Source organism: Paroedura picta, chromosome 4, assembly GCF_049243985.1.
Source record: "Paroedura picta isolate Pp20150507F chromosome 4, Ppicta_v3.0, whole genome shotgun sequence".
In the NCBI taxonomy this organism is placed as follows: domain Eukaryota; kingdom Metazoa; phylum Chordata; class Lepidosauria; order Squamata; family Gekkonidae; genus Paroedura; species Paroedura picta.
The window spans coordinates 116,422,105-116,445,694 of record NC_135372.1 but is presented as its reverse complement, the minus strand read 5'-3'; the positions used below and the strand labels follow the sequence as shown (position 1 = coordinate 116,445,694).

Sequence of the window (23,590 nt, the reverse complement as noted above, 5' to 3'; positions counted from 1 at the left end):
ATCTGGAAATTGCAATTGGTGCAGAATGCAGCTGGACAGGTACTTAGCAGGTCACCTTAGAGGGCTCATGTTCAGCCGTTGCTGAAACAACTGCATTGGCTACCAATTTGCTTCCAAATCAGGTTTTGCTTCTTTCAGGCTTTTCCATGCCTATCACCAAGCCTGATTTGCTTCTTTCAGGCTTTATGTGGCTTGGGCCCTTCATACCTCCTGGGAGGCGCGCCTGGCCTTGATCAGGGCCAGGGCCTTTCCGGACCTGGCCACTACCTGGAAGAATTATCTCCTGGACGAGCTGTGGGCCCTGTCGGACCTCTCCGAGTTTTCAGGGCCTGCAAAATGGAGCTCTTCTATGAGGCTTTTGGTTGGGGCCAGGTGGAAAGCCTTGGGGTTTGTGATCAGGTCCCCCCCCCCCCCCGCTTCTGGGTACGGTGTTGCTAACCCAATTTTAGGTCATCTGCACCAAGACTGATGCTCAAAGCAAAATTATGGATTTTTTGGGGTCACACTGGGACCACCATCTCGTATTCTGTGTGGGTTTGGTTTTCAAATTGTTCATTATTGTGCATATTTCTATGGGGAGTATTTTATTTTTCTTTGTAAACAACCACAAGCTAGCAGGCTAGGAGCGGCAGTCTAGAAATCTGGCTCTTTTTTTTAGTTCAGCGGTGGAATCAGCTGCCTGGGGAGGTGGTGAGCTCACAGGCAGTCTTCAAGCAATGGCTGGACAGATACTTAGCATGGATGCTGCAGGTTGATCCTGCACGGAGCAGGGAGTCTGTTATATGGCCTGTACAGCCCCTTCCAACTCTTTTGATGCTGTGTGCTCATGCATGTTAGACAAATTTGATTCTCTGACCCAACCCCAATTCAGTGCTTGCTCACAAAGGGAAATGTAGATATCCTAATAAATATTTCCAAAATGAAATCAGATGGGACAAGTTAATGGAACAAATTTGAGTAAAGAGCCCTCTGTCCCCTTGTCAAGGAAGAGGTAATGAGAGGCCACATCCAGGCCCCAAAGCTGTGGATCCTAGCATGTTGTTCACTACTCAACTTGCAGAAATGAAAAATGCCCTTTAACACCTTCTCTGCATAGCCCAGGGCAGGCTCCCAATGTTCTGTTCTTATCCAAATACAGGCCAAAGCACAGACATACAAATCAAAATGACTACCTGAGATGCCCTCAAAATTAAAACTCCAGCAGAACAAAACACTGGATTTACATGAAGGTTTCTTCTTTTGAGTGGGGCGAAATCCTCCAAAACTGCTTAAGTCATACCTCCTCTCATTCCAGGCAGGTCTATGTAAATTTGTGTGCCTTTCCAGAACCAATAGGGGGCTGCCTTTCCAAGCATGTAACAGCCCAGTGCCCAATAAACAATCATATTGTAAATTTGAACTTTTAAAATAATAACCATAGTAACCAGAACAATCTCGTCAACATCACAATTTTCCAAATTCAACTATTAACCTGCAATAACACAATATACATTTGGGATGGGATCAATTGCCCCATTAAAGAAATCTTTGGTGGTTAATATGTGCCTTTGGTGTGATGTTGCCTTTTCTGACCAGCACATATTGTTGCTGCACCATTTCTGTGAAGGCATATAGAGTCGGTCTGATTGCATGGGAGTTCTAGTCAATTTATGCTGTACCATTTCTTTTTGCTGACCATTTTCCTTGGGCCACTTTGCTGAAGCAATGAGCTTCCCAGACCCTCAGGTTTGCATTCATTGCAATCAGGCTCGATTATGCACTGGGTTTTCCTGCAGTTTAGCAGTGTATTCCACGCAGTTTAAAATAAAATTTCTGTCTCTAACACTGCTTTCTGCTCAGATGCATTTTGCTTTTTTTTCTCCATCTGCACAGTTTTTGCGTTGTTCAGGCTCCACCACAGAATCAGTTCACTCCCCACCAACCCCAGGGTATCCAAAAGTGCATTTCCTCTGGGTTATTGAGAAATGTGAGCTTATTACACAGTCTTCTGTGAGCAGATGCAGTTCTTCTTTTGGATTTTCTTCCCCCTGCCAAGAGGTGAAAATTTTACCACAGTCTCTGCTTACTGCTCAGTTTAAGGCATAGAGTGCTGTTTGAAATTGTAAGGAGAGATTCTTCAAACTTCTTTCACTTCTGAGTGACCATTTCATTGGAAGGTTTTCCTGCCTACATTTTGTCTAAGTTGCAGTACTGCTTAAGTATTTAATTTGATAAGGCCCACTTAAATCTTGCAAGAATTGGCATTCGGCATTAGAACTATAGGCGTAGGGTCCACCCTTTCCTTATGGATGCCCCTCCAGTCATCTTCCCCTTCTTTGCTCCAATGTGTGCATCACAGTGGTGGGAGAGGTAAGAAACATTCCAAGAACTGCTGTATACCCCCCTCTTCTCCTCCCATCTAGTCAATTTCTTTTCTTTCTCTTTTTTGATTAAGGGAACTTTGTAGCAGACCTAGCCACTCCCAAGGAGGCAGCAAAAGCTTCACTTCTCTTGGTTTAAAACAACAGGAAGAGCTTTAGTTACATATTTTTCTGAACCGACTTTCAGTCTGTTAAGTGGCTAGGAAGTAACCTAGAGAAACATTGATTTTGGCTTTGGCCAGTTGTGTTTTTCCATCACAGAATTGACAGAACCTCATCCCTTCACCCTTCCAAGTTCTGCATGGTGATATTGGTTGATTCAGTTCACATTTTTATGCTTTTAAAAAGCAATCACAGGCAAGTGTTTTTTTCATTGTTTCCTATGGGCATTCGCTAGTTTTAGGGCGACATTCGATTTTAAAGTCCTAGCTATTACATCCCATCTAGCAATTTCCTGCATGCCTATCCCCAAACCTAACTTTCTCACAGATTCAGGTGGGTCGCTGTATTGGTTTGAAGTAGAACAATTATTTTGTTTTGTATTCTGCGCTTCCCTGGGAGGCTCAGGGCAGATCACATCAGGGTCAAAACAATCCAACAAATAAATTACAAGTGCAACATACATTAAGCATGAATTCCAGATTACAAATTTAAACGAAAGGTTTCAAAATCACTTAATCACGCCTCCTCTGCGCAAACTAAAATCTTACAGAGAGCAACGCAGTTTGGCATGAGCTTTTCCGCGCATGCCCAAGAACGAGAATAGCTTGAATATAACTTGATGGGGCTTGCTTTCCCGCCTGAAGGCCGACTCCCTCGTTCAGCCGCCCGCGAGACACAAGCCCTGCTTCCCCCAACCCACAAACGCCTCCTCCGCCTGACCGCGCCAGCCTTCCGCTTTCCATTTCCCCGAAGCGGCAACACGTGTTGTAGTCCGGATGTCCCCATCCACGCGCTTGCGCACTCCTTGCACTACAGCTCCCGAGAGGCTCGAGAGGAGCGCGCCGGCGCATGCGTCCATCCGGGGCAGAGAGGCGAGGCGGGTTCGGCTTTTGCGCTCCTCCCCCAGCGCGGCTGCTGATGCAAGAGCTGAGCGCGGCGGCGAGGGAGGGAGCGAGTGAACGCGCGAGTGGCTGAGGGACCCCCACCCACTCACCCACCCGCCTTCCGGCCGAGCTCCTCCGCGGGCAGCGTTGGGCGCCTCCTTCCCCCGACGGGCCCCGTCGCCTTCGCTCTTGACGGCCGAGTCGAGGCGCAGCGATGTCGGGAGACGAGGTGAGGGCGCGGCTTGGCCTCTCGCGTGGCGCCAGGCCGGGGCTGTGGCGGCCGCCATGTGAGAAGCCGGGCCCAGGCCTCTCTGCACCCTGCCCGCGCTGCCTCTCCCCGCCTGGGGCGCCGGGCCCGAGCAGAGGCCCCTCGCGCGGAAGGGCGCTGGGGACCCCGGCCCCTTTCTCCCCCACCCCTCCCTGCTCCTTGGTCCGCCCTGGCCGCGGAAGAGGGGCGGTGGCAGGGAGCGGCAGTGCGCCCCCGGAAGGCCGTGATTGAGGGCACTGGGGCTCTCAGAACTAGCCGTATAGGGCGTGGCTTATTAATTATTATTAATATACTATTATATTCCGCTTGTGGCTTGAGTGGGCTACGTTGTTGTTTGGCTGAGTTTTATGTCCGGCTTGTGTATCTGAATGGGAGCCATCCTGGGTGCCCGAGGTGTAATCGGGGCAAGCTCGCTCCATTTTGCGTTAGTCAGGATCCTCGCTCCTGCGAGTCACTTGAGCACTACGTGCCTTGTGTCTGAGCTGGGCTGGCCGAGCAGTTTTATGGCTGAGCAATTTTCTCAGTAATAGGTGGTTTATAGTGGTGACGCTGCTGCTTAGGAAGGAGAGATTCCGAGGCAGCCTTGGCTTCTGTCATATCCATGTAGTAGTGGGGGCTAGCACTCAAATCCCCCGTTCTTGCATGAAGCTTTCTTTGTGGTGGGTCAGTTTGATTTCCAGCGCTATAAAGAGTGAAGGGAAGAACCAACTATTCTGGATTCCTTCAAGTGAAAAGTGGGATAAAAATTCCGGTTACGTATAAGAATGTGCTTGTTGGAATCAGTTAGGGGGGATACGTGTACCTGCAAACATGCTGTGCTTCCTAAGTAAGCCTTGTGTTTCAAATTAAATAGACTGTCTCTAGCATTTTGGGGACAAGGAGGCAAGAGAGGTTTCTGGTCACAACATTTGTGTGAAGAGAACCTAAGAAGGCCTTGTTAACTAATTGTTTCTGCAGGCCTTGGTCTACCCCAGCATATATGTATCCATAAAGGATAAACATAACTTACCACATGTGGCCCATCCTACTCCTGGATTACTTGTAGTAGTCTTTCATGGGTGTGTTGCACAATCTAGTTTATCTTTAAGCATGTAGGATGAGCCAAAAGTTCATAAGAAGTCTACTTATGCAGCTAAGAACATAAGGAAAACATTTTCATGGCTGGTAGTCAGGCTGCACTCCTTTCATGATGTTTATGTTAGTGGAACTAGTAAATAATCAGGGCATGGAGATAATAATATTGAGATTTTAGTTCAGTTTTGTAGCTCAGCAGTGCAAAAAGATGTATTCCTGCTATAAGATCGAGTCCTGTGGCACTGCAAATTGAACAAACTTCTAGAAGGATATTTCTTGTTTGCCAACTCTGTATCCTTCTGAAGTCCTGAAAAGCTATTCATGAGAGTTGGGACACCCCTAGAGACAGCATGGGATGGTGTACCAGATGTGTAATCAGAAACGAAACTAACAGACCCCCCCCCCCAGCCATAGAGTCCTACAGGAGGAATGTGTGTGACTTCTGGCATTTCTTCTGCTGCAATCAGTGTTGTTCTGTTTTGGGGACTTCCAATAACAAAACACTCTTCTATAAGCAAGATTTGTTTGTTGTTGCATGGGATCCATTCCATTAAGGATAGTTTAAATGTAGGTTGAATTAACTACATTTGCAGGCCGATTTTATTTACCAAGCTAATTGTTTCCTTTAAGTGCAAATTATGTATATTTGTCCTTTGCACAGTGCTTCAGGAAATAATACCTAGAGTATTTTGATCACTACAAGTCCTGTTTAACTACTTGGCATTAGTAATAAGAGGAGTTTTCATTTCAGGTGTTCAAAGCTGTAATTAAACTTTTGAGCCATGTTGTTTTTATGTATTATTTTTTCAGAACTCCCCAGACTTTCTCTGCTGGTGTGCAGTGAGACATTTATTTTTTATTTATTATTTATTAGTATATATAAAGAGGAAACCCAGAAGTTCTTGAGGACACGTAATATTATTTTCAAAGCTAGCAAAGGGATATGCTTACTGAGAAGTCTGTTGGTTTCAGCAGTTCTTACTCCCAAATCATTACTCAAAGGATTATAGCCTAGGTTTCCTACATTCAAAATGGAAATACTGGTGTTTACTGATAAAAATGGTTGTCCAAAACTTTGGTACCTCTTTCCCATTTTAGATTAGTACTTGTAAGCTTCTGGGAGCTATGTGATAACACCATTCATAGATCTTGTTTCTTGCCAAAACTTCCCATCTCTGCTGCAGGAAGTTGATGTTTTCTTATAATAAGATGAAATTTGTTACATTTTAATTTTTAAAAATGAAATTAATCATGGAATTGTGGCTGCCTCTCCCTCGTTATGGATTCACTTAATCAGAAAACTGTTCCTGAAGAAATATTTTCTTTTTTTCCCCTCCCATTTCGTTCTTTTCAAAGCAGACCTCCAACTCATGCTGTTCCTAGGAGTCCTCTGTCCCCTCATAACAACATTCTGGGGGACCATTTGGTCTGAAGGTGAGGGGGAAGGTTGCTCCCTTGATAGGAGTCCCTTCTGTCAGTTTAGAGGTATTGTGGAGGATTCCAAACCCATGCAATTTCTTGTATCGTTTTGAAATTACCCTTTAGTACGCAACTGACATTCTAATTCTAGCAGTATTTTGTTTGTTGCCTAGACAAGGTCTTTCTTAGCCTTACAATCTAGAGAAATCTCTTCTATAGCTCTGTATTCTACAGTTGCCTAATGAACTACAATTTTTGGCAGATGATTTTTGACCCTACTATGAGCAAGAAAAAGAAGAAGAAAAAGAAGCCCTTTATGCTTGATGAAGAAGGAGGTGACACACAAACAGAAGAAACACAGTTATCAGAAACAAAAGAAGTCGAACCAGAGCCAGCAGAGGACAAGGATACAGAAGCTGATGAAGAAGACTTCAGGAAAAAAGGTAGGCCACATACTATTTAGTATGAAAATACTTACCACAGTGGAGGAGAGTACCCTGGTGCAAGTGTTTGCAAAAAGCAGTTAAATTATGGAACTGAGAAAGTAGATGACTTCAGAGAGCCCTCAGTTCAAAAACCAGCTCAGCCATGAAACTGGAAAGTAGCCTTGGACAGTCTGGACTTTTACTCAACTTGACCTTTCTTTCAGGATTGCCATGAAAATAAAATAACACTGTTTATGCTGCTATGCATGCTGAAGTATAACTAAAGCCGTACAAGTGTGCAGCCTTAAACTGGTCTGTGTATATTAACAATATTTAAAACTGATATGAATTTTTTCTTCCCACTGATTGCGTTCTGCATTTCATGATAAGCCTGTTTGGACTATTTGTGTGGTATTGTTTTCATCTCACAGACTGATGTCTTTTTGCATAGATCTTACATTTGCTTTCCTGTCCCCAGTTGCTAAGCATCTCAGAGTCCTGGGAAAATGTGATTTATAAATCTGCGTTCTGTGACATGTTGAGTTTGAGGCACACAGGCTGCTGCTTGTATTGAAAGTGGCAGCTGGTCCTTTCCTTCTTTTAACCACCACTCTTAATTGGCACGTCCTGTCTTTTAGTTGAGGTGCTGTATTCTGTGCCATTCACAGGATGCCATTTGCAAAAGAGTATGTAGTTTCCTTTCTTGTTGGCTTCTGAAGGTGCTCCAGAAAACTGTTCAGCACTAACTTCTGCTTATGCCTTTAGCTTTCAAGCAGCTAACTCAAACATGGCGCTGCTTCAGTAAGCATTCATTAAAAATGCATCTGCTGGGTCCTGAATAGATTTTAGTTGCTTAAGTTTATTGCAGATCTGTTCTTCCCTTTTCATAACTGTTTATATTTAGTCTAAATTGCTTATAATACTTAATTTTTACTTTTAGATGCGTCAAATGACCTAGATGACCTAAGCTTCTTCAATCAAAAGAAAAAGAAGAAGAAAACAAAAAAGATATTTGATATAGATGAAGCAGAAGAGGGTGTAAAGGTTAGTTAGCATAAAGTTTAAGGCTGTGTCTCTGAGCCTTGTCATCTGTGCCTTCGCAACATCTGCTTTATGCATTCCTGAGATGATGAAAAGAGCATGTGTCTGGCATTTGAACTGTCCTGCTTTACCAGCTATATAGTGGGCCAGCATTAAAATTGTGTGTTGTAGGATTGTCTCCATCCAAAGAGTTTTTAATTTGCAATTACGTAAATCATTTCGGAGGGTAGCTATGTTGGTCTATAGTAGAACATCTGGGTTCGAGTCTAGTAGCATCTTAGCAATCAGCAAGATTTTCGGGATATGAACTTTTGGCAGACAAAGTTCCTTTCATCCAGTATCCCTTCATCATGGTATATGACGGAAGTTTGACTCTTGAAAGCTCATACCCTGAAAATCTTATTGGTGGCTAAGATTTTACTGGAATCTAACAGCTCTACAAAAATTGCTGTATGCCTTTTTGAGATTATTGTTGGACATGTGAGTATTTATAGGATTAACTAAAGATCATTCATTGTTAGGGTCACCATAAATTGGAAGCTGCTTGGCAGCATTTTGCACACCATTTGTTATTAGAAATTGTTTAATCCTTTTCATTTACCATTGCTGCGCAGACAAAACCCAAAATGGCATCTCAAAATACATGCTTTACTCTTCATTCTCAGATCCATTAACTAAAGCATCTCTCATGTATATTACTGTCCCTTTCTTCACAGAAGTGAAGGATGTACTATTTAAAATGATTTTCCTATTTATGTTTCTATCATTCCCAAGTACAATGCAAAATGGGGCTATCCTGTAATATGTGCTGTTCAACTAGTAGATTCTGTATACGTCTTTGTGTTTATGAACTAGACATATACCACCAGCTGTACATTTAGGCCAGTTTCAAGAGTGATGCTTAATCATTTGTATTTCTTTAGATTTGGTGAAAATGCTCTGTGGAGCTTGTTTGACTTGTGATACAAACTTATCTTGCCAGTCTGGTCTTGTTCTTTGACAGCCATCTTCTCTCGATCTTCTAAGCCCTGGGCAGTTGTGTCACAGGAGGCTTGCAGTACAGTTGTGTTTTGTTCAGTTTAAATTCATTGAAATCAATGGTCTCAGACAAGAATAGTTCAGAGTAGGATTGCACTGTTGTACTTGGGTTTGGTTTGAACACGCAGAGGGCTTTAAAAAGAGATTTAGTCTTCCTTGCATTAATGTTCTTGAGCGACACATTACAAAATAAAAGGTGTTCTTAGTGTGTTAAGCCAAATGACAGCTAGACACTAAGTCTGGTTCTAAAATTTACTTTCACGAGGATCATGTGCGTCTCATGACCAGTAGATTATTATATATTGTGAAATGGATGTACAGTGGCTTATATTTTGATGTCACTTATTTGTATATCTTCCACCACACTTTTTTTTAAAGGAACTGAAACTTGAGAGTGATGTACAAGAGCAAGTAGAACCAGAAGATGACCTTGATATCATGCTTGGAAGGAAGAAGAAAAAGAGGACTGTGAAGTTTCCAGATGGCGATGAAGTATTGGATAAGGATGAAGGTATAACAGGGATAATTTTTGCCTTGTAGGAAAGATAAAAATGTTAAGGGTTTCTTTACAATGGGGTCTTCCAGCTCATATGTAGAGTCCAGGGGAAAATATGTTCATGTAAATGAGGGCTGCTGCAACAATCTCCAAGCTTACTTTGGCTTTCTCACTGTCTAATGGGGCAACTAGTTCCTGTCTTGGCCTTTTACTAGCAGCAGTCTGTGCTCTGTTGTATGCTCATATCTGTGTCCATGCCTGCTTGCTTAGAATTCTAGTGGGAAAGAGGCAATATGTAGTGCAAGAAACATAGATTACCTTGAGGTTGTCTGTAGGCAGTATCAAAATGGGGGTGGACTGAACAGCTGAAAGGTGGAATAGTCTCAGTCTCTTGAATGCTGGAGGCTTGCTGGGGGAAGCAGGAAGGATCCTGAGCATGCAGTAAGCAGCTTCCTTAGTGTTACTGGTTGGAAGTTTTCTTTGATTCTCATAATTGTAGTTGGATCGTGTGCCATTTGAAAAGCAGCTTCCTAGTGGTTCTCAAGTATGTTTGTTGTTCTTACAGCATTGGAGGATGAAGACAGCAAGAAAGATGATGGAATCTCTTTTAGCTCTCAGTCAGGACCTGCATGGGCAGGCTCAGAGAGAGATTACACTTATGATGAGGTAAATACTTTGATTTTATTTATAGGTTTTTAAAAGTGACTTCCAGTTTTATGGGGGCATAATCAAACAATACAGTGGACCTCAAAATTTCTGTAGATTCACACAGTCTGCTGCATGTTGTTTAATTGGGGATATACACTCATGACAAGGAAATTTTTTATTCAAAACATATCTGTCAGACTTTTATCTCCTTAAACTGAAGGTAGCAAAATTCTGGTTTCTATTTGGATTATTCAGAAAGTCATTGTATATTTCCATACTTTTTAGTTATGAGTATCTGCTACCTGTTTTGCAAGTAGAGCTGGGGACAGGAAGCAGAAGCAAGAAGCACTCTGAAATGTACAGTAGTGAGGAACAAGCTGAGTGAGGGGCCATGGCTTAATGCTGCAGTGTTTCTAGGGGGGTTTTTTAGGGAGGGGTCAGCTATTGGTTGAGACTTTGGCGAGCTGCTGCAAGTTTGTGTAAACAATACTGACTTAGAAGGACCAGTGGTCTGCATTAGTATAAGTCATTTTATTGTTCCCAGGGCTCTGTTCCATTGACTTCCACTCATGGTGCTGCTGCCGCTCTAAGGGCGCACCAGAAGCGGCAGGAGACTTAGCATCCTTGCTTTCTAGACATTTTCACTAGTGACAAATCCTTCCAACAGGCAGCAAGGAGTGGTGACTTACAGCTGATCATGTGGGCTTGTGACCATCAGAGCATTCTGACCCTTGGGTTGAAGATCAATTTACTAGGGAATGGAAGGAAAATAGAGAGAACTCTCCATCCTGTTACAGATAGAATTGAGCATTTGTCAAAGAAAGCCTAAATGCATGTGCTGTAAGTCAAGATTCAGTATTGGGGGGGGGGGAAGGGAATATTAACTTCCTGGTTCAGAAGCACACACAGCTCGCCCCTCAAAGTGTGAAGTAAGAAGGTACTTGCAGATGTTTATTTTTTGAAACATCCTCATTTTTGTGCCTTTCAGATTGAACTGATAGGCAGAATGTACATCCATCTAGGATTGGCCAAAACTGTTTATTTTGATCAGTGCTTTCTTGGTGAAGTTCAAACAGGAGAGTTTGATAACCGCTCTGTTAATGAAGTTAAATATACTATTATGTCACAACTTTAGCACTTCAGAAAAAAGCAAAATGTCATTGGGTTGGATCCAGTGAACTGTTCTGCCTTTTGCTCTTTATTACCACAGACTCATCCTACATGGCTTTTGTTTATGGTGGTCTCATGATCTTCAGCATAACCTTTTTGGGTAGTCAAATGGGACCTCCCCTTTTAAAACTAAGTGGAAAAGCTGGTTGAATCCATCCCTGTATTTTTCTCTTCAGTATGGTCACTTGATTCTGCATTGCTGGACAAGCCTGCTTGTCGAAAAGCTGCCCTAAATACACAGTATGGAATTGCAGCTGTGGTGATTTATGGTTTGTGGCTGATGTTAAAACCCTTCCTTGTGTATTTGCAGTTGCTGAATCGTGTATTTAACATTATGCGGGAAAAAAATCCAGATATGGTAGCTGGTGAAAAAAGAAAATTTGTCATGAAGCCTCCCCAAGTTGTAAGAGTAGGAACCAAGAAAACATCATTTGTCAACTTCACAGATATCTGTAAGCTGTAAGTCTGTTCATGTGACTTTTTAGTGGGAGGGGCAAGGTGGCCAGAAGGTGAAAGGGGCATAGTGAGAAATTTACGCTGACAATGTTTAACTTTGTGGACTTGAGAGGCAAAAGCTGCTCAGCAAGTATACAGTATCTGTTAGTGGGCTCCAGGATGAATGGTCCAGGTATAGGAGGGGAGCATTTCCCTCCATCTCCATCATCATGTGTGCTATACAAGAGCCAGACACAATGTTTCAATCTTTAAAAAAGGAATCTCTAGTAGGACTGTGATCAAAGTGCCCTGTATTTGAGAAGCCTTAAAGAGCACCCAGATGTGATGTGAAGATATTGATTCCTGCTGATTACTGGTACAGAGACTAGCTTGATATTGAGAAGGTGCAGTTAGTGTTTTGGTGGTTCTGAAAGTGGCAAATAGAAGCCAACGGGCTAAGCAGCTGCCAGCCTGCCTGCACTGAGCTTGCTTGTTCTCTTTTTGGTCTGCCTTTTCGTTTTGACTTCAGCCTACCTTTCTTCATCACATTAGACTGACATTGGTGTGCCCAAGTGTATGTTCAGTTGTGTGGTGCTCTCTTTTGTGCAATTACTGTGATATTTTTCTAGAACCCAACAAAGTGCATGAAGGCAAAAATGTGTACACACGTTGAGAGGGAATCATTTGGAGCAAGGCAAAAGAGCAGAATCGATGGAGTTCTGTGCACCAGGATTGCAGATGTGTGTTCGCAAACAGAATCTTCCCATACCTCTTAATCATTGTAACCCTGAAACCTTGCTCCTAGGGACTCTTGAAAATGGCCTAGGGGAGGCTACAAAAGGCATGCCGTGAGAAAGGGGAGTGGTAGAAATGTAGAAATTTAAGTATGGTTTTTGCAAGTCTTAGGGTCCACCCCAATATGTTTGTTTTGTTTAAGATAGCTGATTTCTTAAGGTGCAAACCAGATGTTTCATACCGGGAGTTGTAGAGACTGGTGCTAGGTTGTCTTGTGTACAGTTACTGAAAGGAGCTGATTTGGCTTTCCTAAAACCTTTAGAAGACCAGGCAACTGTGTCTACAAAACATGATGCCTTTTCCTGGACTATAATGCCTGACGTTGACACTACATGGCTTTTTCACAAACTTGTCTAAACCTTTTTACAGAAGGTTTGATGTGAGATTTGTATTGATCAACTTCTGCTCTACCACTGTCCCTTTTCTGTTCCAACAGAAACTCCTTTTTAAATTCTTCAAATAGCCTTAAAAAGTCTGTCTAGATATTTTTGTTTAGAACTTCACATGAATGTATCACTTGTTATAATTCTCTCAGCTGTCAGATCTCTGAGGAATCATTTGTCCTCGATCTGATGATGTGCTTAAAAATAAGACCGAGCATTTGATTGCTTTGTGATGTTATTTTATTTAGCCTGCGTCTTTCTCCAGGTTTCGAGCAGTCTCTTTTTTGTGACAATGTTTGTATAAACATCTCCTTTTAATATTTTTAGATTACATCGTCAGCCAAAGCATCTCCTGGCTTTTTTGCTTGCAGAATTGGGTACAAGGTAAGTACTTAATTTTTTTTTGAAATGCAAGTGAAATTTCAGTAAATCCACTCTTTTGGTTGAAATTATTGTCTGAAAGCTAGATGAAGCCCTTTCACTGCCTTCTCACAACAGCCCTCTCCAATCTTCGTAAGAGCGTTGCCAGGGATTGTACACATGCTGTGGACAGATTGCAGGGAAGAGGGGGAGTTGTACAGAATCACCTGATACAGTCCTAGACAATGGCCTTTCCTAGGCTGCAGAGGGCTGTTTTGTGAAGGCAAAGGCAGGAAAGACTTGTTGCTGGACATCTTGTGCAGCCATAGGATCCAAGCTTGTATGTTTGAACATTAGGTTAGCTTATGACCTGCTCTCTGTGTCGTTCGATTCTGAATTGCACAATTCTTCTTTCAAATTAGTGGCTCTATAGATGGTAATAACCAGCTTGTAATCAAAGGAAGATTCCAGCAAAAACAGATAGAAAACGTCTTGAGAAGATATATCAGTAAGTATGTTCCACAGTTGCAAATGTCATTTTCTGGAAACCTTTTTGGCCACCTTTCTGTAAAGTTTAAAATTAGATGCCTCTGTCTTGTGAGCTCTTACATACTTGTAGCATGAATTGTTATTTATCTTAAATGGTGATGGTCTGCAATCCACATATTCTAGGGTTAGACCACTAAATTGTAATTTGAATACTATAGGGCAGTGGTGGCGAACCTATGGAACGTAGAGCCCTCTCTGGGCATGTGCGCTGTTGCCCCAGCACAGTTTGCTGAGTCATCCTGCATGAGGTTCAGCTTCCCAGTGCTCAGAGGATGGGGAGGACTAAACCCATGTGTTCCCTGGCCCGGGCAATGATTGGCTGGCTCGGGTCACTCAGCTGGGCTAGCATCTATAAGCATTGGCAGGAGCGGGAAGGCTGCATAGAGCCCAGGGAGAGCAAGGCCGGGCCAGACCCCGCTGAGATGCCCCACATGGCTGCCCACACGCATACCTGGCCTCACTGCCTCCCCTCAATGGAGTGAAGGTGACAAAGGGGGGGGGGAGGGAGGAAACAAAACCTAAAAATAAACAGCCCAACAACAAAGGGCTCTGTTATTGTGTTTTTCTTTTAAGACCAAATATGTTAATGTGTGAGTTGTTTTTTCTAAACTAAACCTCAGTATTCAGGTCAAATAAATAAGTGGGTTTTGGGTTGCAGTTTGGGCACTCAGTCTCTAAAAGGTTTGCCATCACTGCTATAGGGCATGTGGAGACCTGCTATTAACTTTATTATGGAGATGTCACCTCGGCAATACACTGTTTACTTCTTGTAGCAATGTTGTCAGTGTTGAAGGAAAAGTTCTGTGCCTTTATTATTTATTAGGTGCTTATAGTGCCCCTCCCTGCAAGCAGACTTTGACTCTGAATCTAGTTCAGATGGGTCTGCAGCTGGCTGTAGAAATTAGGGTTCCTTCATACAAGTAACTACTCTTTTCTAAAATGCTGGTATTTCTACTTTGGTTGAATACATGACATTTTGGGCAGCTGTCAGCCGTAACATTGTAGCTAATGTCACATATGTTTTGTTTCCCCAGAGGAATATGTCACCTGTCACACGTGTCGGTCACCAGACACAATCTTACAGAAGGACACCAGATTATATTTTTTGCAGTGTGAATCTTGCCATTCGCGCTGCTCTGTTGCCAGCATCAAAACTGGTTTCCAGGCTGTCACAGGCAAGAGAGCACAGCTCCGTGCCAAAGCTAACTAGCTGGTTGGTCGACACTGGATTTTGCAAAGTGATCTGGGCGCAGATGGCTGGACAGGCTTACAACCTGAATGGATTTCCAATGTATTAAAAAACAAGATTGTAAAAGCTGCTTGGCTTTGGGTTGGTCTGTGAAATTCTTGCAAGAGAAAGATCCTCAAACTGTGTTGGCATTTTCTGACTGAATATTTTACCAACTGTCAGAAGTGTGATGAAAAAGGAGGTGCTTTTTAATCTGTTCATAGAATTCTGTAAAATGCAAGAAAAATTAAAGTTATTATAACTGACTGTCTTTCATTTGAATCTTTCCTGTTTCTTAAATGATTACTATGGTAACATGTAGGCATTGTATCTGATTCAAAGAATGGGGTGCGTGTTATAAAGAACAGTTTATCTTGAATAAGTATATTGTAAGAGCTTATGAAATGGAATAGAGTACTTAAAAAAATCTTGTTAATGGCTCCTTTCAGTTGAATCCATGCATGTAAGAACTATGTGGGCTAATCCCACTAATATTAATTTTGATGTCTATTTCATTAGAGTTAGGTTTGCTATCCTAAGACAGCTTTCTTTGGTATGCTGTTTATAATAACATTTTCATCCATACTCTGGAACTTTCCAGTACAGTTCATTAAATAAAACATACCAATTGGCATTTGTTAGATGAGTTCAGAAGGCACAGTTAATATATTTCTGCATATATGGTTGGAAAAATGATGCAGTAAGCATATGCTCTCACTTTTAAAAGTTCGGTGGGTATGTCTTTTCATTGTGTGCTTGCACAGCAAACTTTTCAGATTAAATTCTGATAATGTGCAAAGGCATATTCCACACAAATGAAAGCACCCTGTTTCAAAAAGTATTCACATGTTAACATTTGTCTGAGCCCGTGACTTTTCCCTCCCTCACCAATCTCACCCTTTTACTTTTAACCGCTGCACAGATACTCTCATGGTACCATTTATTTATTTCATTTATACTCAGTCTTTCTCCCCAAGGATGATCCAAAGCAGCTTGCGTTCTTCTGCTGTCCATTGTATCCTCTCAACAACCTTATGAATTAGGGTTAGGCTGGGAATGTGTGACTGTTCCAAGGTCACATTGTGGCCTAGGGATCAAAATCTGGATCTTCCAGATCCTCTTCTGACACCACTGCACCACACTGTCTCTCCGGGCTAATTCGATCAATAATCTAACACTGGCATGAAAACTATGATTGCCAAATAGGCTGAAGATATTTTTATGTATATATCCTGATTTGAACATGCTGCCTCCTAAGGTTTTTTATTTGTCATACCTTACCAATCAGGTATAAAACAATGGAAACAATCACTGGAATTAGGTAAGAGTGCCTTTCACTGTTGTATTACTTCTGGATCTCTGTTTGCAATCTATGTTTTATTAATGAGTAAGATAAGATGACTGATGGCTGAGTTAAGGACGTGTTTGGTCCTTGGATATGGCTGCAAATTACTAAAGATAACCATAACCATAGTTACAATTTGCAGTTAACCATGGTACAGTTTTAAAATGAACCCTATTACTTGTGCAGCCTCAATGAAACGGGGTTGTCGGTAGGTGCTGGCTCCTTTTGCATTTGACATGCGAATTCCTGTTTTGATTTTTAATTTACATATGTATACTAATAATTCAGCTGTGCCAGCAGGTTGTCTTTTATTTTCTCTCTGAACACTACTTGACTGAACAGTAAAGCCTCATGGTCTTCTGAATGGTTTTTAATAGCATTTTGAGTTGTACTGAATATTGGATGTATATTTTTAACCAAATAAAGACAGGATCAGTGCCTCTTGTGTAACGTTACTATGGCATTGTGGTCTTCACAGGACATTTTTATAGTCCCCAGAACGGTGGTCAACCCATACAATGTCCTTTTTTCTCCCCTCCCCCTGCACCACAGTTTCCTAGTGCAAATATGGCTTGTCGGGTGCTAGTAAGGGGTATGTGTGTGCAGACTGTAGGGAAGTGTTTTCAACTGATCCAGGAACTAGTATAAGAAGGAGCTGTTGTGCAACACTCTTCCTGCCATTGAGTTCCTCCAAGGGTTCTACATGAGCACAGTTCAATTGGCTGCTGTAAATCTCTGTCACCCTTTTTGTAATGAAAGGTTAGCATCTAATTGCCCCACTTAGCATTTAATTGCCCCATGGTGTTCCAATGTGTGTTGTGCATCAATTGTGGGGGTAGAAAGTGCTTTCAAGTCACAGCTGACTTAATGCACAGAGACCCTGTGCTGCTTGATGTTCCCCCATCCAAGTACTAATCAGGGTTGACCCTGCTTAGCTTTTGAGATTTGATGAGACAGGGCTGGGCCATCCAGGTCAGAGCATCAATGGAAGTAGTAGCTCTTTACATTGGCCAGTTTGATTTGGGTGGTGAAAATTCTGTCACCACCTAAGCTTCACACTTTTGCCGTGAATGATTAAGGAAATGCTTACCATAAAAGTTTTGATTTTAACTATTTGTACTAGGCCAGGAGTGTTGCTTTCCAGCAACGCCACATTTTGTGGGCTTTAAAAATCTGTTCAAGCAGTCACCGTTTAGAGGTGAATTGTTTTGACTGTGTTTATTTTGTTTATCCTTTGTAGGTAAATGAAGAGTTCCAAATATCCACTTTCTTTGTGGTGCTCCCTAATTTCCATGTCTCCTTATTCTGCATGACAGAAAAACTGGCTTCAGTGCTAGCAGTAGTGTTCTTCCTGCCTAATTGTTACAAATGAACAAACCTTCCCAGACCGTCTTTTGTTTTCATAATGGGACTGTAAGTCTACTTATTTTAAAAACATTTAGTATGCAAGCACAAAACGTATGCACAGATCTAGCTTCTGGCTGAGCCGGAAGCCACTGATAATGCTCAACTGTTTGCTGTGCAAGTGGAATTGCCTAGATGCAGAATGTGTCACCCTCCTCTGTTATCAGCTCAACCATACAGCATGCAGCAAGAGAAAAATCAGGATTTCTGTGGGGATTGCTATTGGTGCCAGAATAATCAGAGAATTTGCTGATTGAAAGCAAGCTTGCAACTTCTACCTATATGTTGTCACTTCACCATTCCAGTTTTTATATAGCCTTTGCCTGATTTCCAAAAGCTGTAATTATTAGGTTGCTGAGCTTAAACAATTAAATCCAAAAACAGTCGGTGGTAAATAATTGCTTGTTTGTCCCCACAAATTCTGACCCCAGAAGAGTCTGTGTGGGGCCACAGGATGTGTGGCTTAATAGCTACATGGAGCAGGAAGCTTGGAAGCAGAGGGAATTTTCTTTCCCCTACCATCATAGTAGAATTGCTCCTCTCAACCTGCACAGCTACTAGTTTAGGTATGTCCTATGACTCAGAAGAGACTGAAGGTGTAAAAGACATGATCTGCAGTCTTTGTATGCAGATTATGGAGTCTAATCCTGTATTTACACTCCCAACATGTAATGGGGCTGGATTCTATATATGCCGAACTCAGTTTCTTTTTGAGTTGTGCTATACACTTGTAATGGGGAAGGCACTGGCAAACCACCCCGTATTGAGTCTGCCATGAAAACGCTAGAGGGCGTCACCCCAAGGGTCAGACATGACCCAGTGTTTGCACAGGGGGATACCTTTACCTTTTATACACTTGTAATAAGTATCACAGTGAATTTCAGCCCACTGTCTGGGGAGGAACTTTGGAGCAGGGCTATATATGTCTACTGAATTCCTTCTGTTTTACCTGTTTGGGGTTCAGCCTCCCTGGTTTCACAAGTGGCATATGAAACAATGTGGGTATCCTGCTAGTTCAGGTCTGTGCCTTGAGGAGGATGGAAGAGGGGTAGGTTGGGGAAGACATAATTTTTGTCCAGTTCTACACCTTGAATGCTCATGAAAAAGGCAGCGAGCTGTATGGGAACTATCTTGTACGAATCACTTGCTTTCAACTCATTTTTATAGTATGGAACAATAGTTCTCTATATACTTGAATAGTTCCAAATGGACTGCCCAAGTTTGAATGTGAGGACAGTGGAACAAAAGAAAAAGTGCAAAAAGCAATTAAAAACCCAAGACTGCCAATATGTGCAATTAGACTAAAATCAGACGATAGCAACTTACCAAAAAAGAGGTAGCATGCTGAATTAAGTTTGTTTTATTATACAGGATTTTATATACAAAGTGCCCCTGCCCCCATTTCCTTCCCTACCTCAGTCTTACAGCCAGGTCATAGGAAACCATTGCAACTTCTCAAAGCCTAGAAAGCAGCTGTAAAATAGCTCAGTACGATACAGCAGGCAAACTGTACAGGGGGAGCCAGAATAGAAAAGGTCAGGGGAGGGGAGAGGAGGGAGGAGAAAAAAAAACCACTTGGCCCTTTTTTATTACTCCCCAGTAAAATGACAACCTATTACTGGTAAAATATTGTGCTTTGAGAGCCATGATCCTTTCTTGATGGTGATACCCACAGAAAGGGAGCAGCATTCCTTTGCAGGATTTGTTTTCCCAGAGAGATTTTGGGGGTCTGATGTCAGTCAGTTTCAGAACAGACCAGTATGATTCTGTGGTTCTTGCCTTCTCTTGCTGAGCAGTTGATCACCATCAGGGTATTAGCATCATCAGGGGTTGAGTCATACAGCTAAGCAAACTTTGCCCCGTTGGCCTTTGTCTTGGGAGCCGGGTTGTAGGTGGAAGAGAAAGCCAGGGACATTGCCAAACTCTGGTATATGCTGCAGTTCTGCTTAGTGTTGCAGGTGAATGAGTCTTTAAAAAAGAGGGTGTTTGGGCTAAAAGGAGGTGAAGAATCAAATCAGGGTCATCAGGGCAGAAAGAATTCTGTCTGCTTCAGGCCTATGTATTTATGCAAGGAGGACTAGAACCTTATTTTTCACTGATCCTAGGCTACTGGTATGATAAACAAGTGGTTAGTGTGTCGTTACTGGCTTTCATTGGACATGCGAGTAACTCTCTTACTCTTCCTTATCCATCTTGGGTGAGCCATATAGAGATGAGCTTTGTAAAGAGCAAGGGTGCTTGTTGTGGAGCATGGGTGCTGGGTTGTGAAGGGAAGGCTTCAGCCTCATCCCTTTTTCTGAAAAGCTCTGGATCCCCTATGATAGCCTGGCTGTAGTCAGTGCTCACCCTTGCCGCTATGCACAGACCTATCGCTTTACCCTTGCTGATGTGTAGGAAACTGAGTGGATAAAGAGGATTTGTAAACATCCCGGCAGAACCCACCCAACAGCCATGTTCTCTGTCCATGACATCATCTAGCAACCAGCATGTTCCAAATGCCTGTATTATCCCCCCAATGATGGTGCAAGTCCAAAGTGGCACCCCTGGCAGCATTTATTATCTAAAATAGAAAAACATCATTCTTATGTAGTATCTCCCCTGCTATGAAGCACCATGCCCCCATCAAGTAAGCTGCATCTTACTTCACTTGATGGTAAGGGTGTGTGTGTGTGTGTGGGGGGGGAGAAACCTAAGATCTTCATCTGCCAATAGAAAACCCATTCCAGTATCTGGCCAGTGAAGGTCATGGTGCTTACTGGCTGCAGGGCTTTGAGTCTGTAGAAGAAGGATGGGGTGGGAGCAATGCAGGGTTCCACTGGGATGGCTAGTTTGCTGTGTACTACAAAACGGCTCAGAGATAGGGGTCCATATTTCTCCTTTTGGATGCCAGGCAGAGAGTATGACAGTCCGGCATGTTATGCTTTTCTGCATCAACATGCCAAGGCAGGGCTTAAATCTCTTGCTGTCCTCCTGGTTTTTCCATGGCTGCTTTGCTGAATGACATGCTAGGATGATGGGAGGGGGAAAAGGAGACAGTAAGTGGACATCACCTGAACAGCTTGGACACCATCTAGTAGTCACCCAGGGGGGTTAGACCCACCCAAAGTCCACATGGGGGTCTGCAGAAGGATCTGTGATCTTCCTGGCTTTCTACCCACAGCTGCCATTTCACATTTCAGAAAAGCACATTTCAGAAAAGCACATAGGTGGGATCTATGTGATGTAATCCCCATGCAACAGTCTGTAAGTGGAAGGGGTCAAACCCTCCCCCACTCCTTCCTCTACTGTCACAGGCAGGAGGGACTAATTTAAGGTGACCAGATTGTTCCTCTTTTGGAGGGACATCTGGGGGTACCTGGCAAATTGTACTTATGTTGAAATTAAAAAATATATATTACAATACTATTTTTGCATTCTATGCATTCTATAAAAAAAATTGTTGCTCCATATAGACCAAATTTTTAATCAAGAACCCCCCCTCAGTCAATGGTGTCCTGCTTTACCAATGTTAAAATCTGGTCACCTTAGACTAATTGCATCTCTCCCCTGTCATTTCTTGACCTACATGGCTATTCCTCAAATGGGTCCTGCAACCTTAGCACCAGAATTGGCTGCTGGTAGGAAGGAAAAGTCAGGAGGCTCCAAGATTAGCAGTGCCCACCAGCAGGATATAACCCAGTGGTTAGAATGCCATATGACCGAGGTCTTCCAACAATCAAGAAGTACAAACAAATCAGAAGTGTTAGACTACAGGTCCTTAAGTTCCCTTAATGTGCAATCTCCTGCTTGCCTATTGTTCCTAATATTGCAACCCATCTTTGGTTACAAAAAAATACAAAAATTGGACATATTTCCCCATAAAGAACAGGAGAGGGGTGAAGTGGGGGGAGATAAATTGTGCCAACAAACACTAAACAAGCATCATTATCTAAACATGTGCATGGTTTAGTAACTCATCTGGATAATAAAATGTGGCCTTGTGACTATACCTGGTTACTGTAGGCTGGAATCCTCCACATCTGTATAATGGCTATTCTCCTGAAGTGAAAGTGGAGAATGGAGAAAGAGATTATTATTGGTCTCTTTTTGCTTGGAAGAGGGTAAAATATCAGATGTCTAATGGAAGAAAAGAAGTCTGAGGGTTAAACTTTGTAAGTGGAAAGTGATGGACCTCCTTCCCTTTTTCCCATGAGCTTCCACAGCATTCTGGGAGGTTTAGGGCAGTAGATGACCAATCCCTGAATTTACTGGGAAGGAAATTCCCAGTGGGCCACAGCCCTGGAGGACGTCAGGTGGCCAAGGGGCTCCTCTGATGTGGTCTGCACTGCAGTGATGACAATGGAGAATGGCTGTGACTGCAGTGGCCCCTGTGGCTTGGCTACCACCACATGGGTTGGCTGTTTGGTTCAGCTTGCTCTAGGGTTGTTTCAAGATCCCTGTCTACCTGTGGGAAAGGGCTGCTGTTAGGAGGAGGACTCTTAGGCCAATTCTACTGCCATGGCATCTAGATGAGGGTGCTTTTGCTTGATTGCCCTTCTCCTTACCACTTTTTTTCCAAGGGTTATCTCTTGATCCCCAACAGTTTCTGTGGGGGCTAGAGAGACAACTGTGGGGTATGACTGCAATTCCAGCTGACTTCCAGGTGGGGCAATTCCAACTGACTTCCAAAGTACTTTCTCTGGCGGGAATAGCAGCTTCATGCAGCTCTGGTGTAGTGGTTAGGAGTGTAGACTTCTAATATGGAGAACCAGGTTTGATTCCCCCATGTGCAACCAGCTGGGTGACCTTGGGCTCAGGATATGATTTGCATTTGCAGTCTAAAGCTTGTTTGTCCTTGGGCGATGCTGTAAAACACTGGGTGAGCATAAAGCCCCGAAGCCTGGGTGAGCATAAAGCCTCAGCCAGCACCAGGTTTAAAACAGACCTGGACTTTCTCTGGTTTCTCAGGTCAGTGCTGTAAATGCTTAGTGATAAGTGTAGCTGTAGTCTGATGCGCTGAGTGTTTTAATGGCTAGGGCTCCGGTTTGCCTTGCTGTGGGAAAGCACACATCCATTCTTGAAGGGAAATGGTCTTTGATTCCTTCCTTTCACTGAGGGCACAGATCACAGCAGTAGCCCACCAGATATTTTTCCATCTTCATCAGGAGAAGCAACCAGCTCCCTGCCTGACTCCGGGCAAGCCTAGCCAAAATGATCAATGCAATGGTTAGATTACTGTAACTTGCTCTAGGTGGGTCTGCCCTTAACCTTGACCCGGAAACCAAAACTGGTACAACATGGAGCTTCATGAATCCTTACCAGGACACTCTGGAGGGCCCATATTTGACCTGTCCTTTAGCAGTTGTACTGGTTGCCAGTTGAATTCTGGATCAAGGTTAAGGTGTTGGTTCTAACCTTTAACGCCTTACATGGCCTTGGCCCTGCATCTCTGAAGGACTGCCTTTCCCAGTGTGTCCTGGAAGAATGCTAGGATCTTCAAATGCCAACTTGTTAGTGGTCTCCAGCCTGAAATAAGTGTGGCTCGCCTCAACCAGAGCTAGGGCCATTTTGCCTTGGCTCCAACCTGGTGGAATCAGCTGCCAGTAGAGACCTGGGCTCTGATGGAACTGTTGAAGTTCCAGAGGGCCTGTAAAACAGCCGTATTCCACCAGGCTTATGGTTGCGGCCAGAACCAGTAAATAAACCCATATGGGCCTCCCTCTTTCCCTCTCCAGAATATCCCACCACTGAGCATATGGGTGAGCAGTAGGACAATGGAGCATTATGGGGTATCTATTGTTTTTACCATTTTTCTTTTGAATTTTGGAATTTTAATGTTGTAAACTGCCTCAAGCCTGTCTGCAGAGGAGGGTGGTCAAAAAAATTCAATCAATCAATAAAAGTAAAGTAAGTATGTCTGTCTGTATGCCTGGCCTTTCCTGCCAGGCCTTCTCCAACCGAGTGTGGATTTAAAAGGGGGCTGATAAAGCTGCGATCCATCACAGCACCAAAGATCATAGGACCAAAGAGTTGGAAAAGGCCTATAGACCATCAGGTCTGATCTCTTGCTCCAGGCAGGAGGTCCAAATCTAGCACCTCAACAAGCACTTTCTAGCAAGGGAGATTC

The 23,590-nt window shown here is 43.0% G+C and overlaps 2 protein-coding genes across 4 annotated transcripts in view; one reads left to right on the top strand and one right to left on the bottom strand.

Annotated features, from left to right (window-relative positions):
* Window positions 1-3,408: 3,408 nt before the first annotated feature.
* On the top strand, window positions 3,409-16,535 carry EIF2S2 (eukaryotic translation initiation factor 2 subunit beta). Its single transcript, XM_077335294.1, has 9 exons — window positions 3,409-3,635; window positions 6,430-6,610; window positions 7,533-7,636; window positions 9,050-9,182; window positions 9,733-9,833; window positions 11,296-11,444; window positions 12,926-12,982; window positions 13,381-13,466; window positions 14,542-16,535. Exons 1-9 carry the CDS (start codon window positions 3,621-3,623, stop codon window positions 14,715-14,717), a joined length of 1,002 nt encoding a protein of 333 aa, XP_077191409.1. The 5' UTR covers window positions 3,409-3,620; the 3' UTR covers window positions 14,718-16,535.
* Window positions 16,536-18,828: 2,293 nt separating this feature from the next.
* RALY (RALY heterogeneous nuclear ribonucleoprotein) overlaps window positions 18,829-23,590 on the bottom strand; it is a 285,956-nt gene continuing 281,194 nt past the window's right edge. For all 3 annotated transcript variants that reach the window (XM_077335298.1, XM_077335295.1, XM_077335296.1), the window contains 2 exons: window positions 21,474-21,522; window positions 18,829-20,489 (listed from right to left, as the gene is read on the bottom strand). In XM_077335298.1, the coding sequence (XP_077191413.1) occupies window positions 21,478-21,522 (45 nt within the window). In that variant the 3' untranslated portion in view covers window positions 18,829-20,489; window positions 21,474-21,477. The remainder of the gene's footprint in view (window positions 20,490-21,473; window positions 21,523-23,590) is intronic.

Excerpts from the sequence above, each read along its gene's own strand:
- EIF2S2 (XM_077335294.1), top strand. Across the intron at positions 11,445-12,925 it reads TTCACAGATATCTGTAAGCT|ATTACATCGTCAGCCAAAGC; the intron begins GTAAGTCTGTTC and ends TAATATTTTTAG. Across the intron at positions 13,467-14,541 it reads CGTCTTGAGAAGATATATCA|AGGAATATGTCACCTGTCAC; the intron begins GTAAGTATGTTC and ends TTGTTTCCCCAG.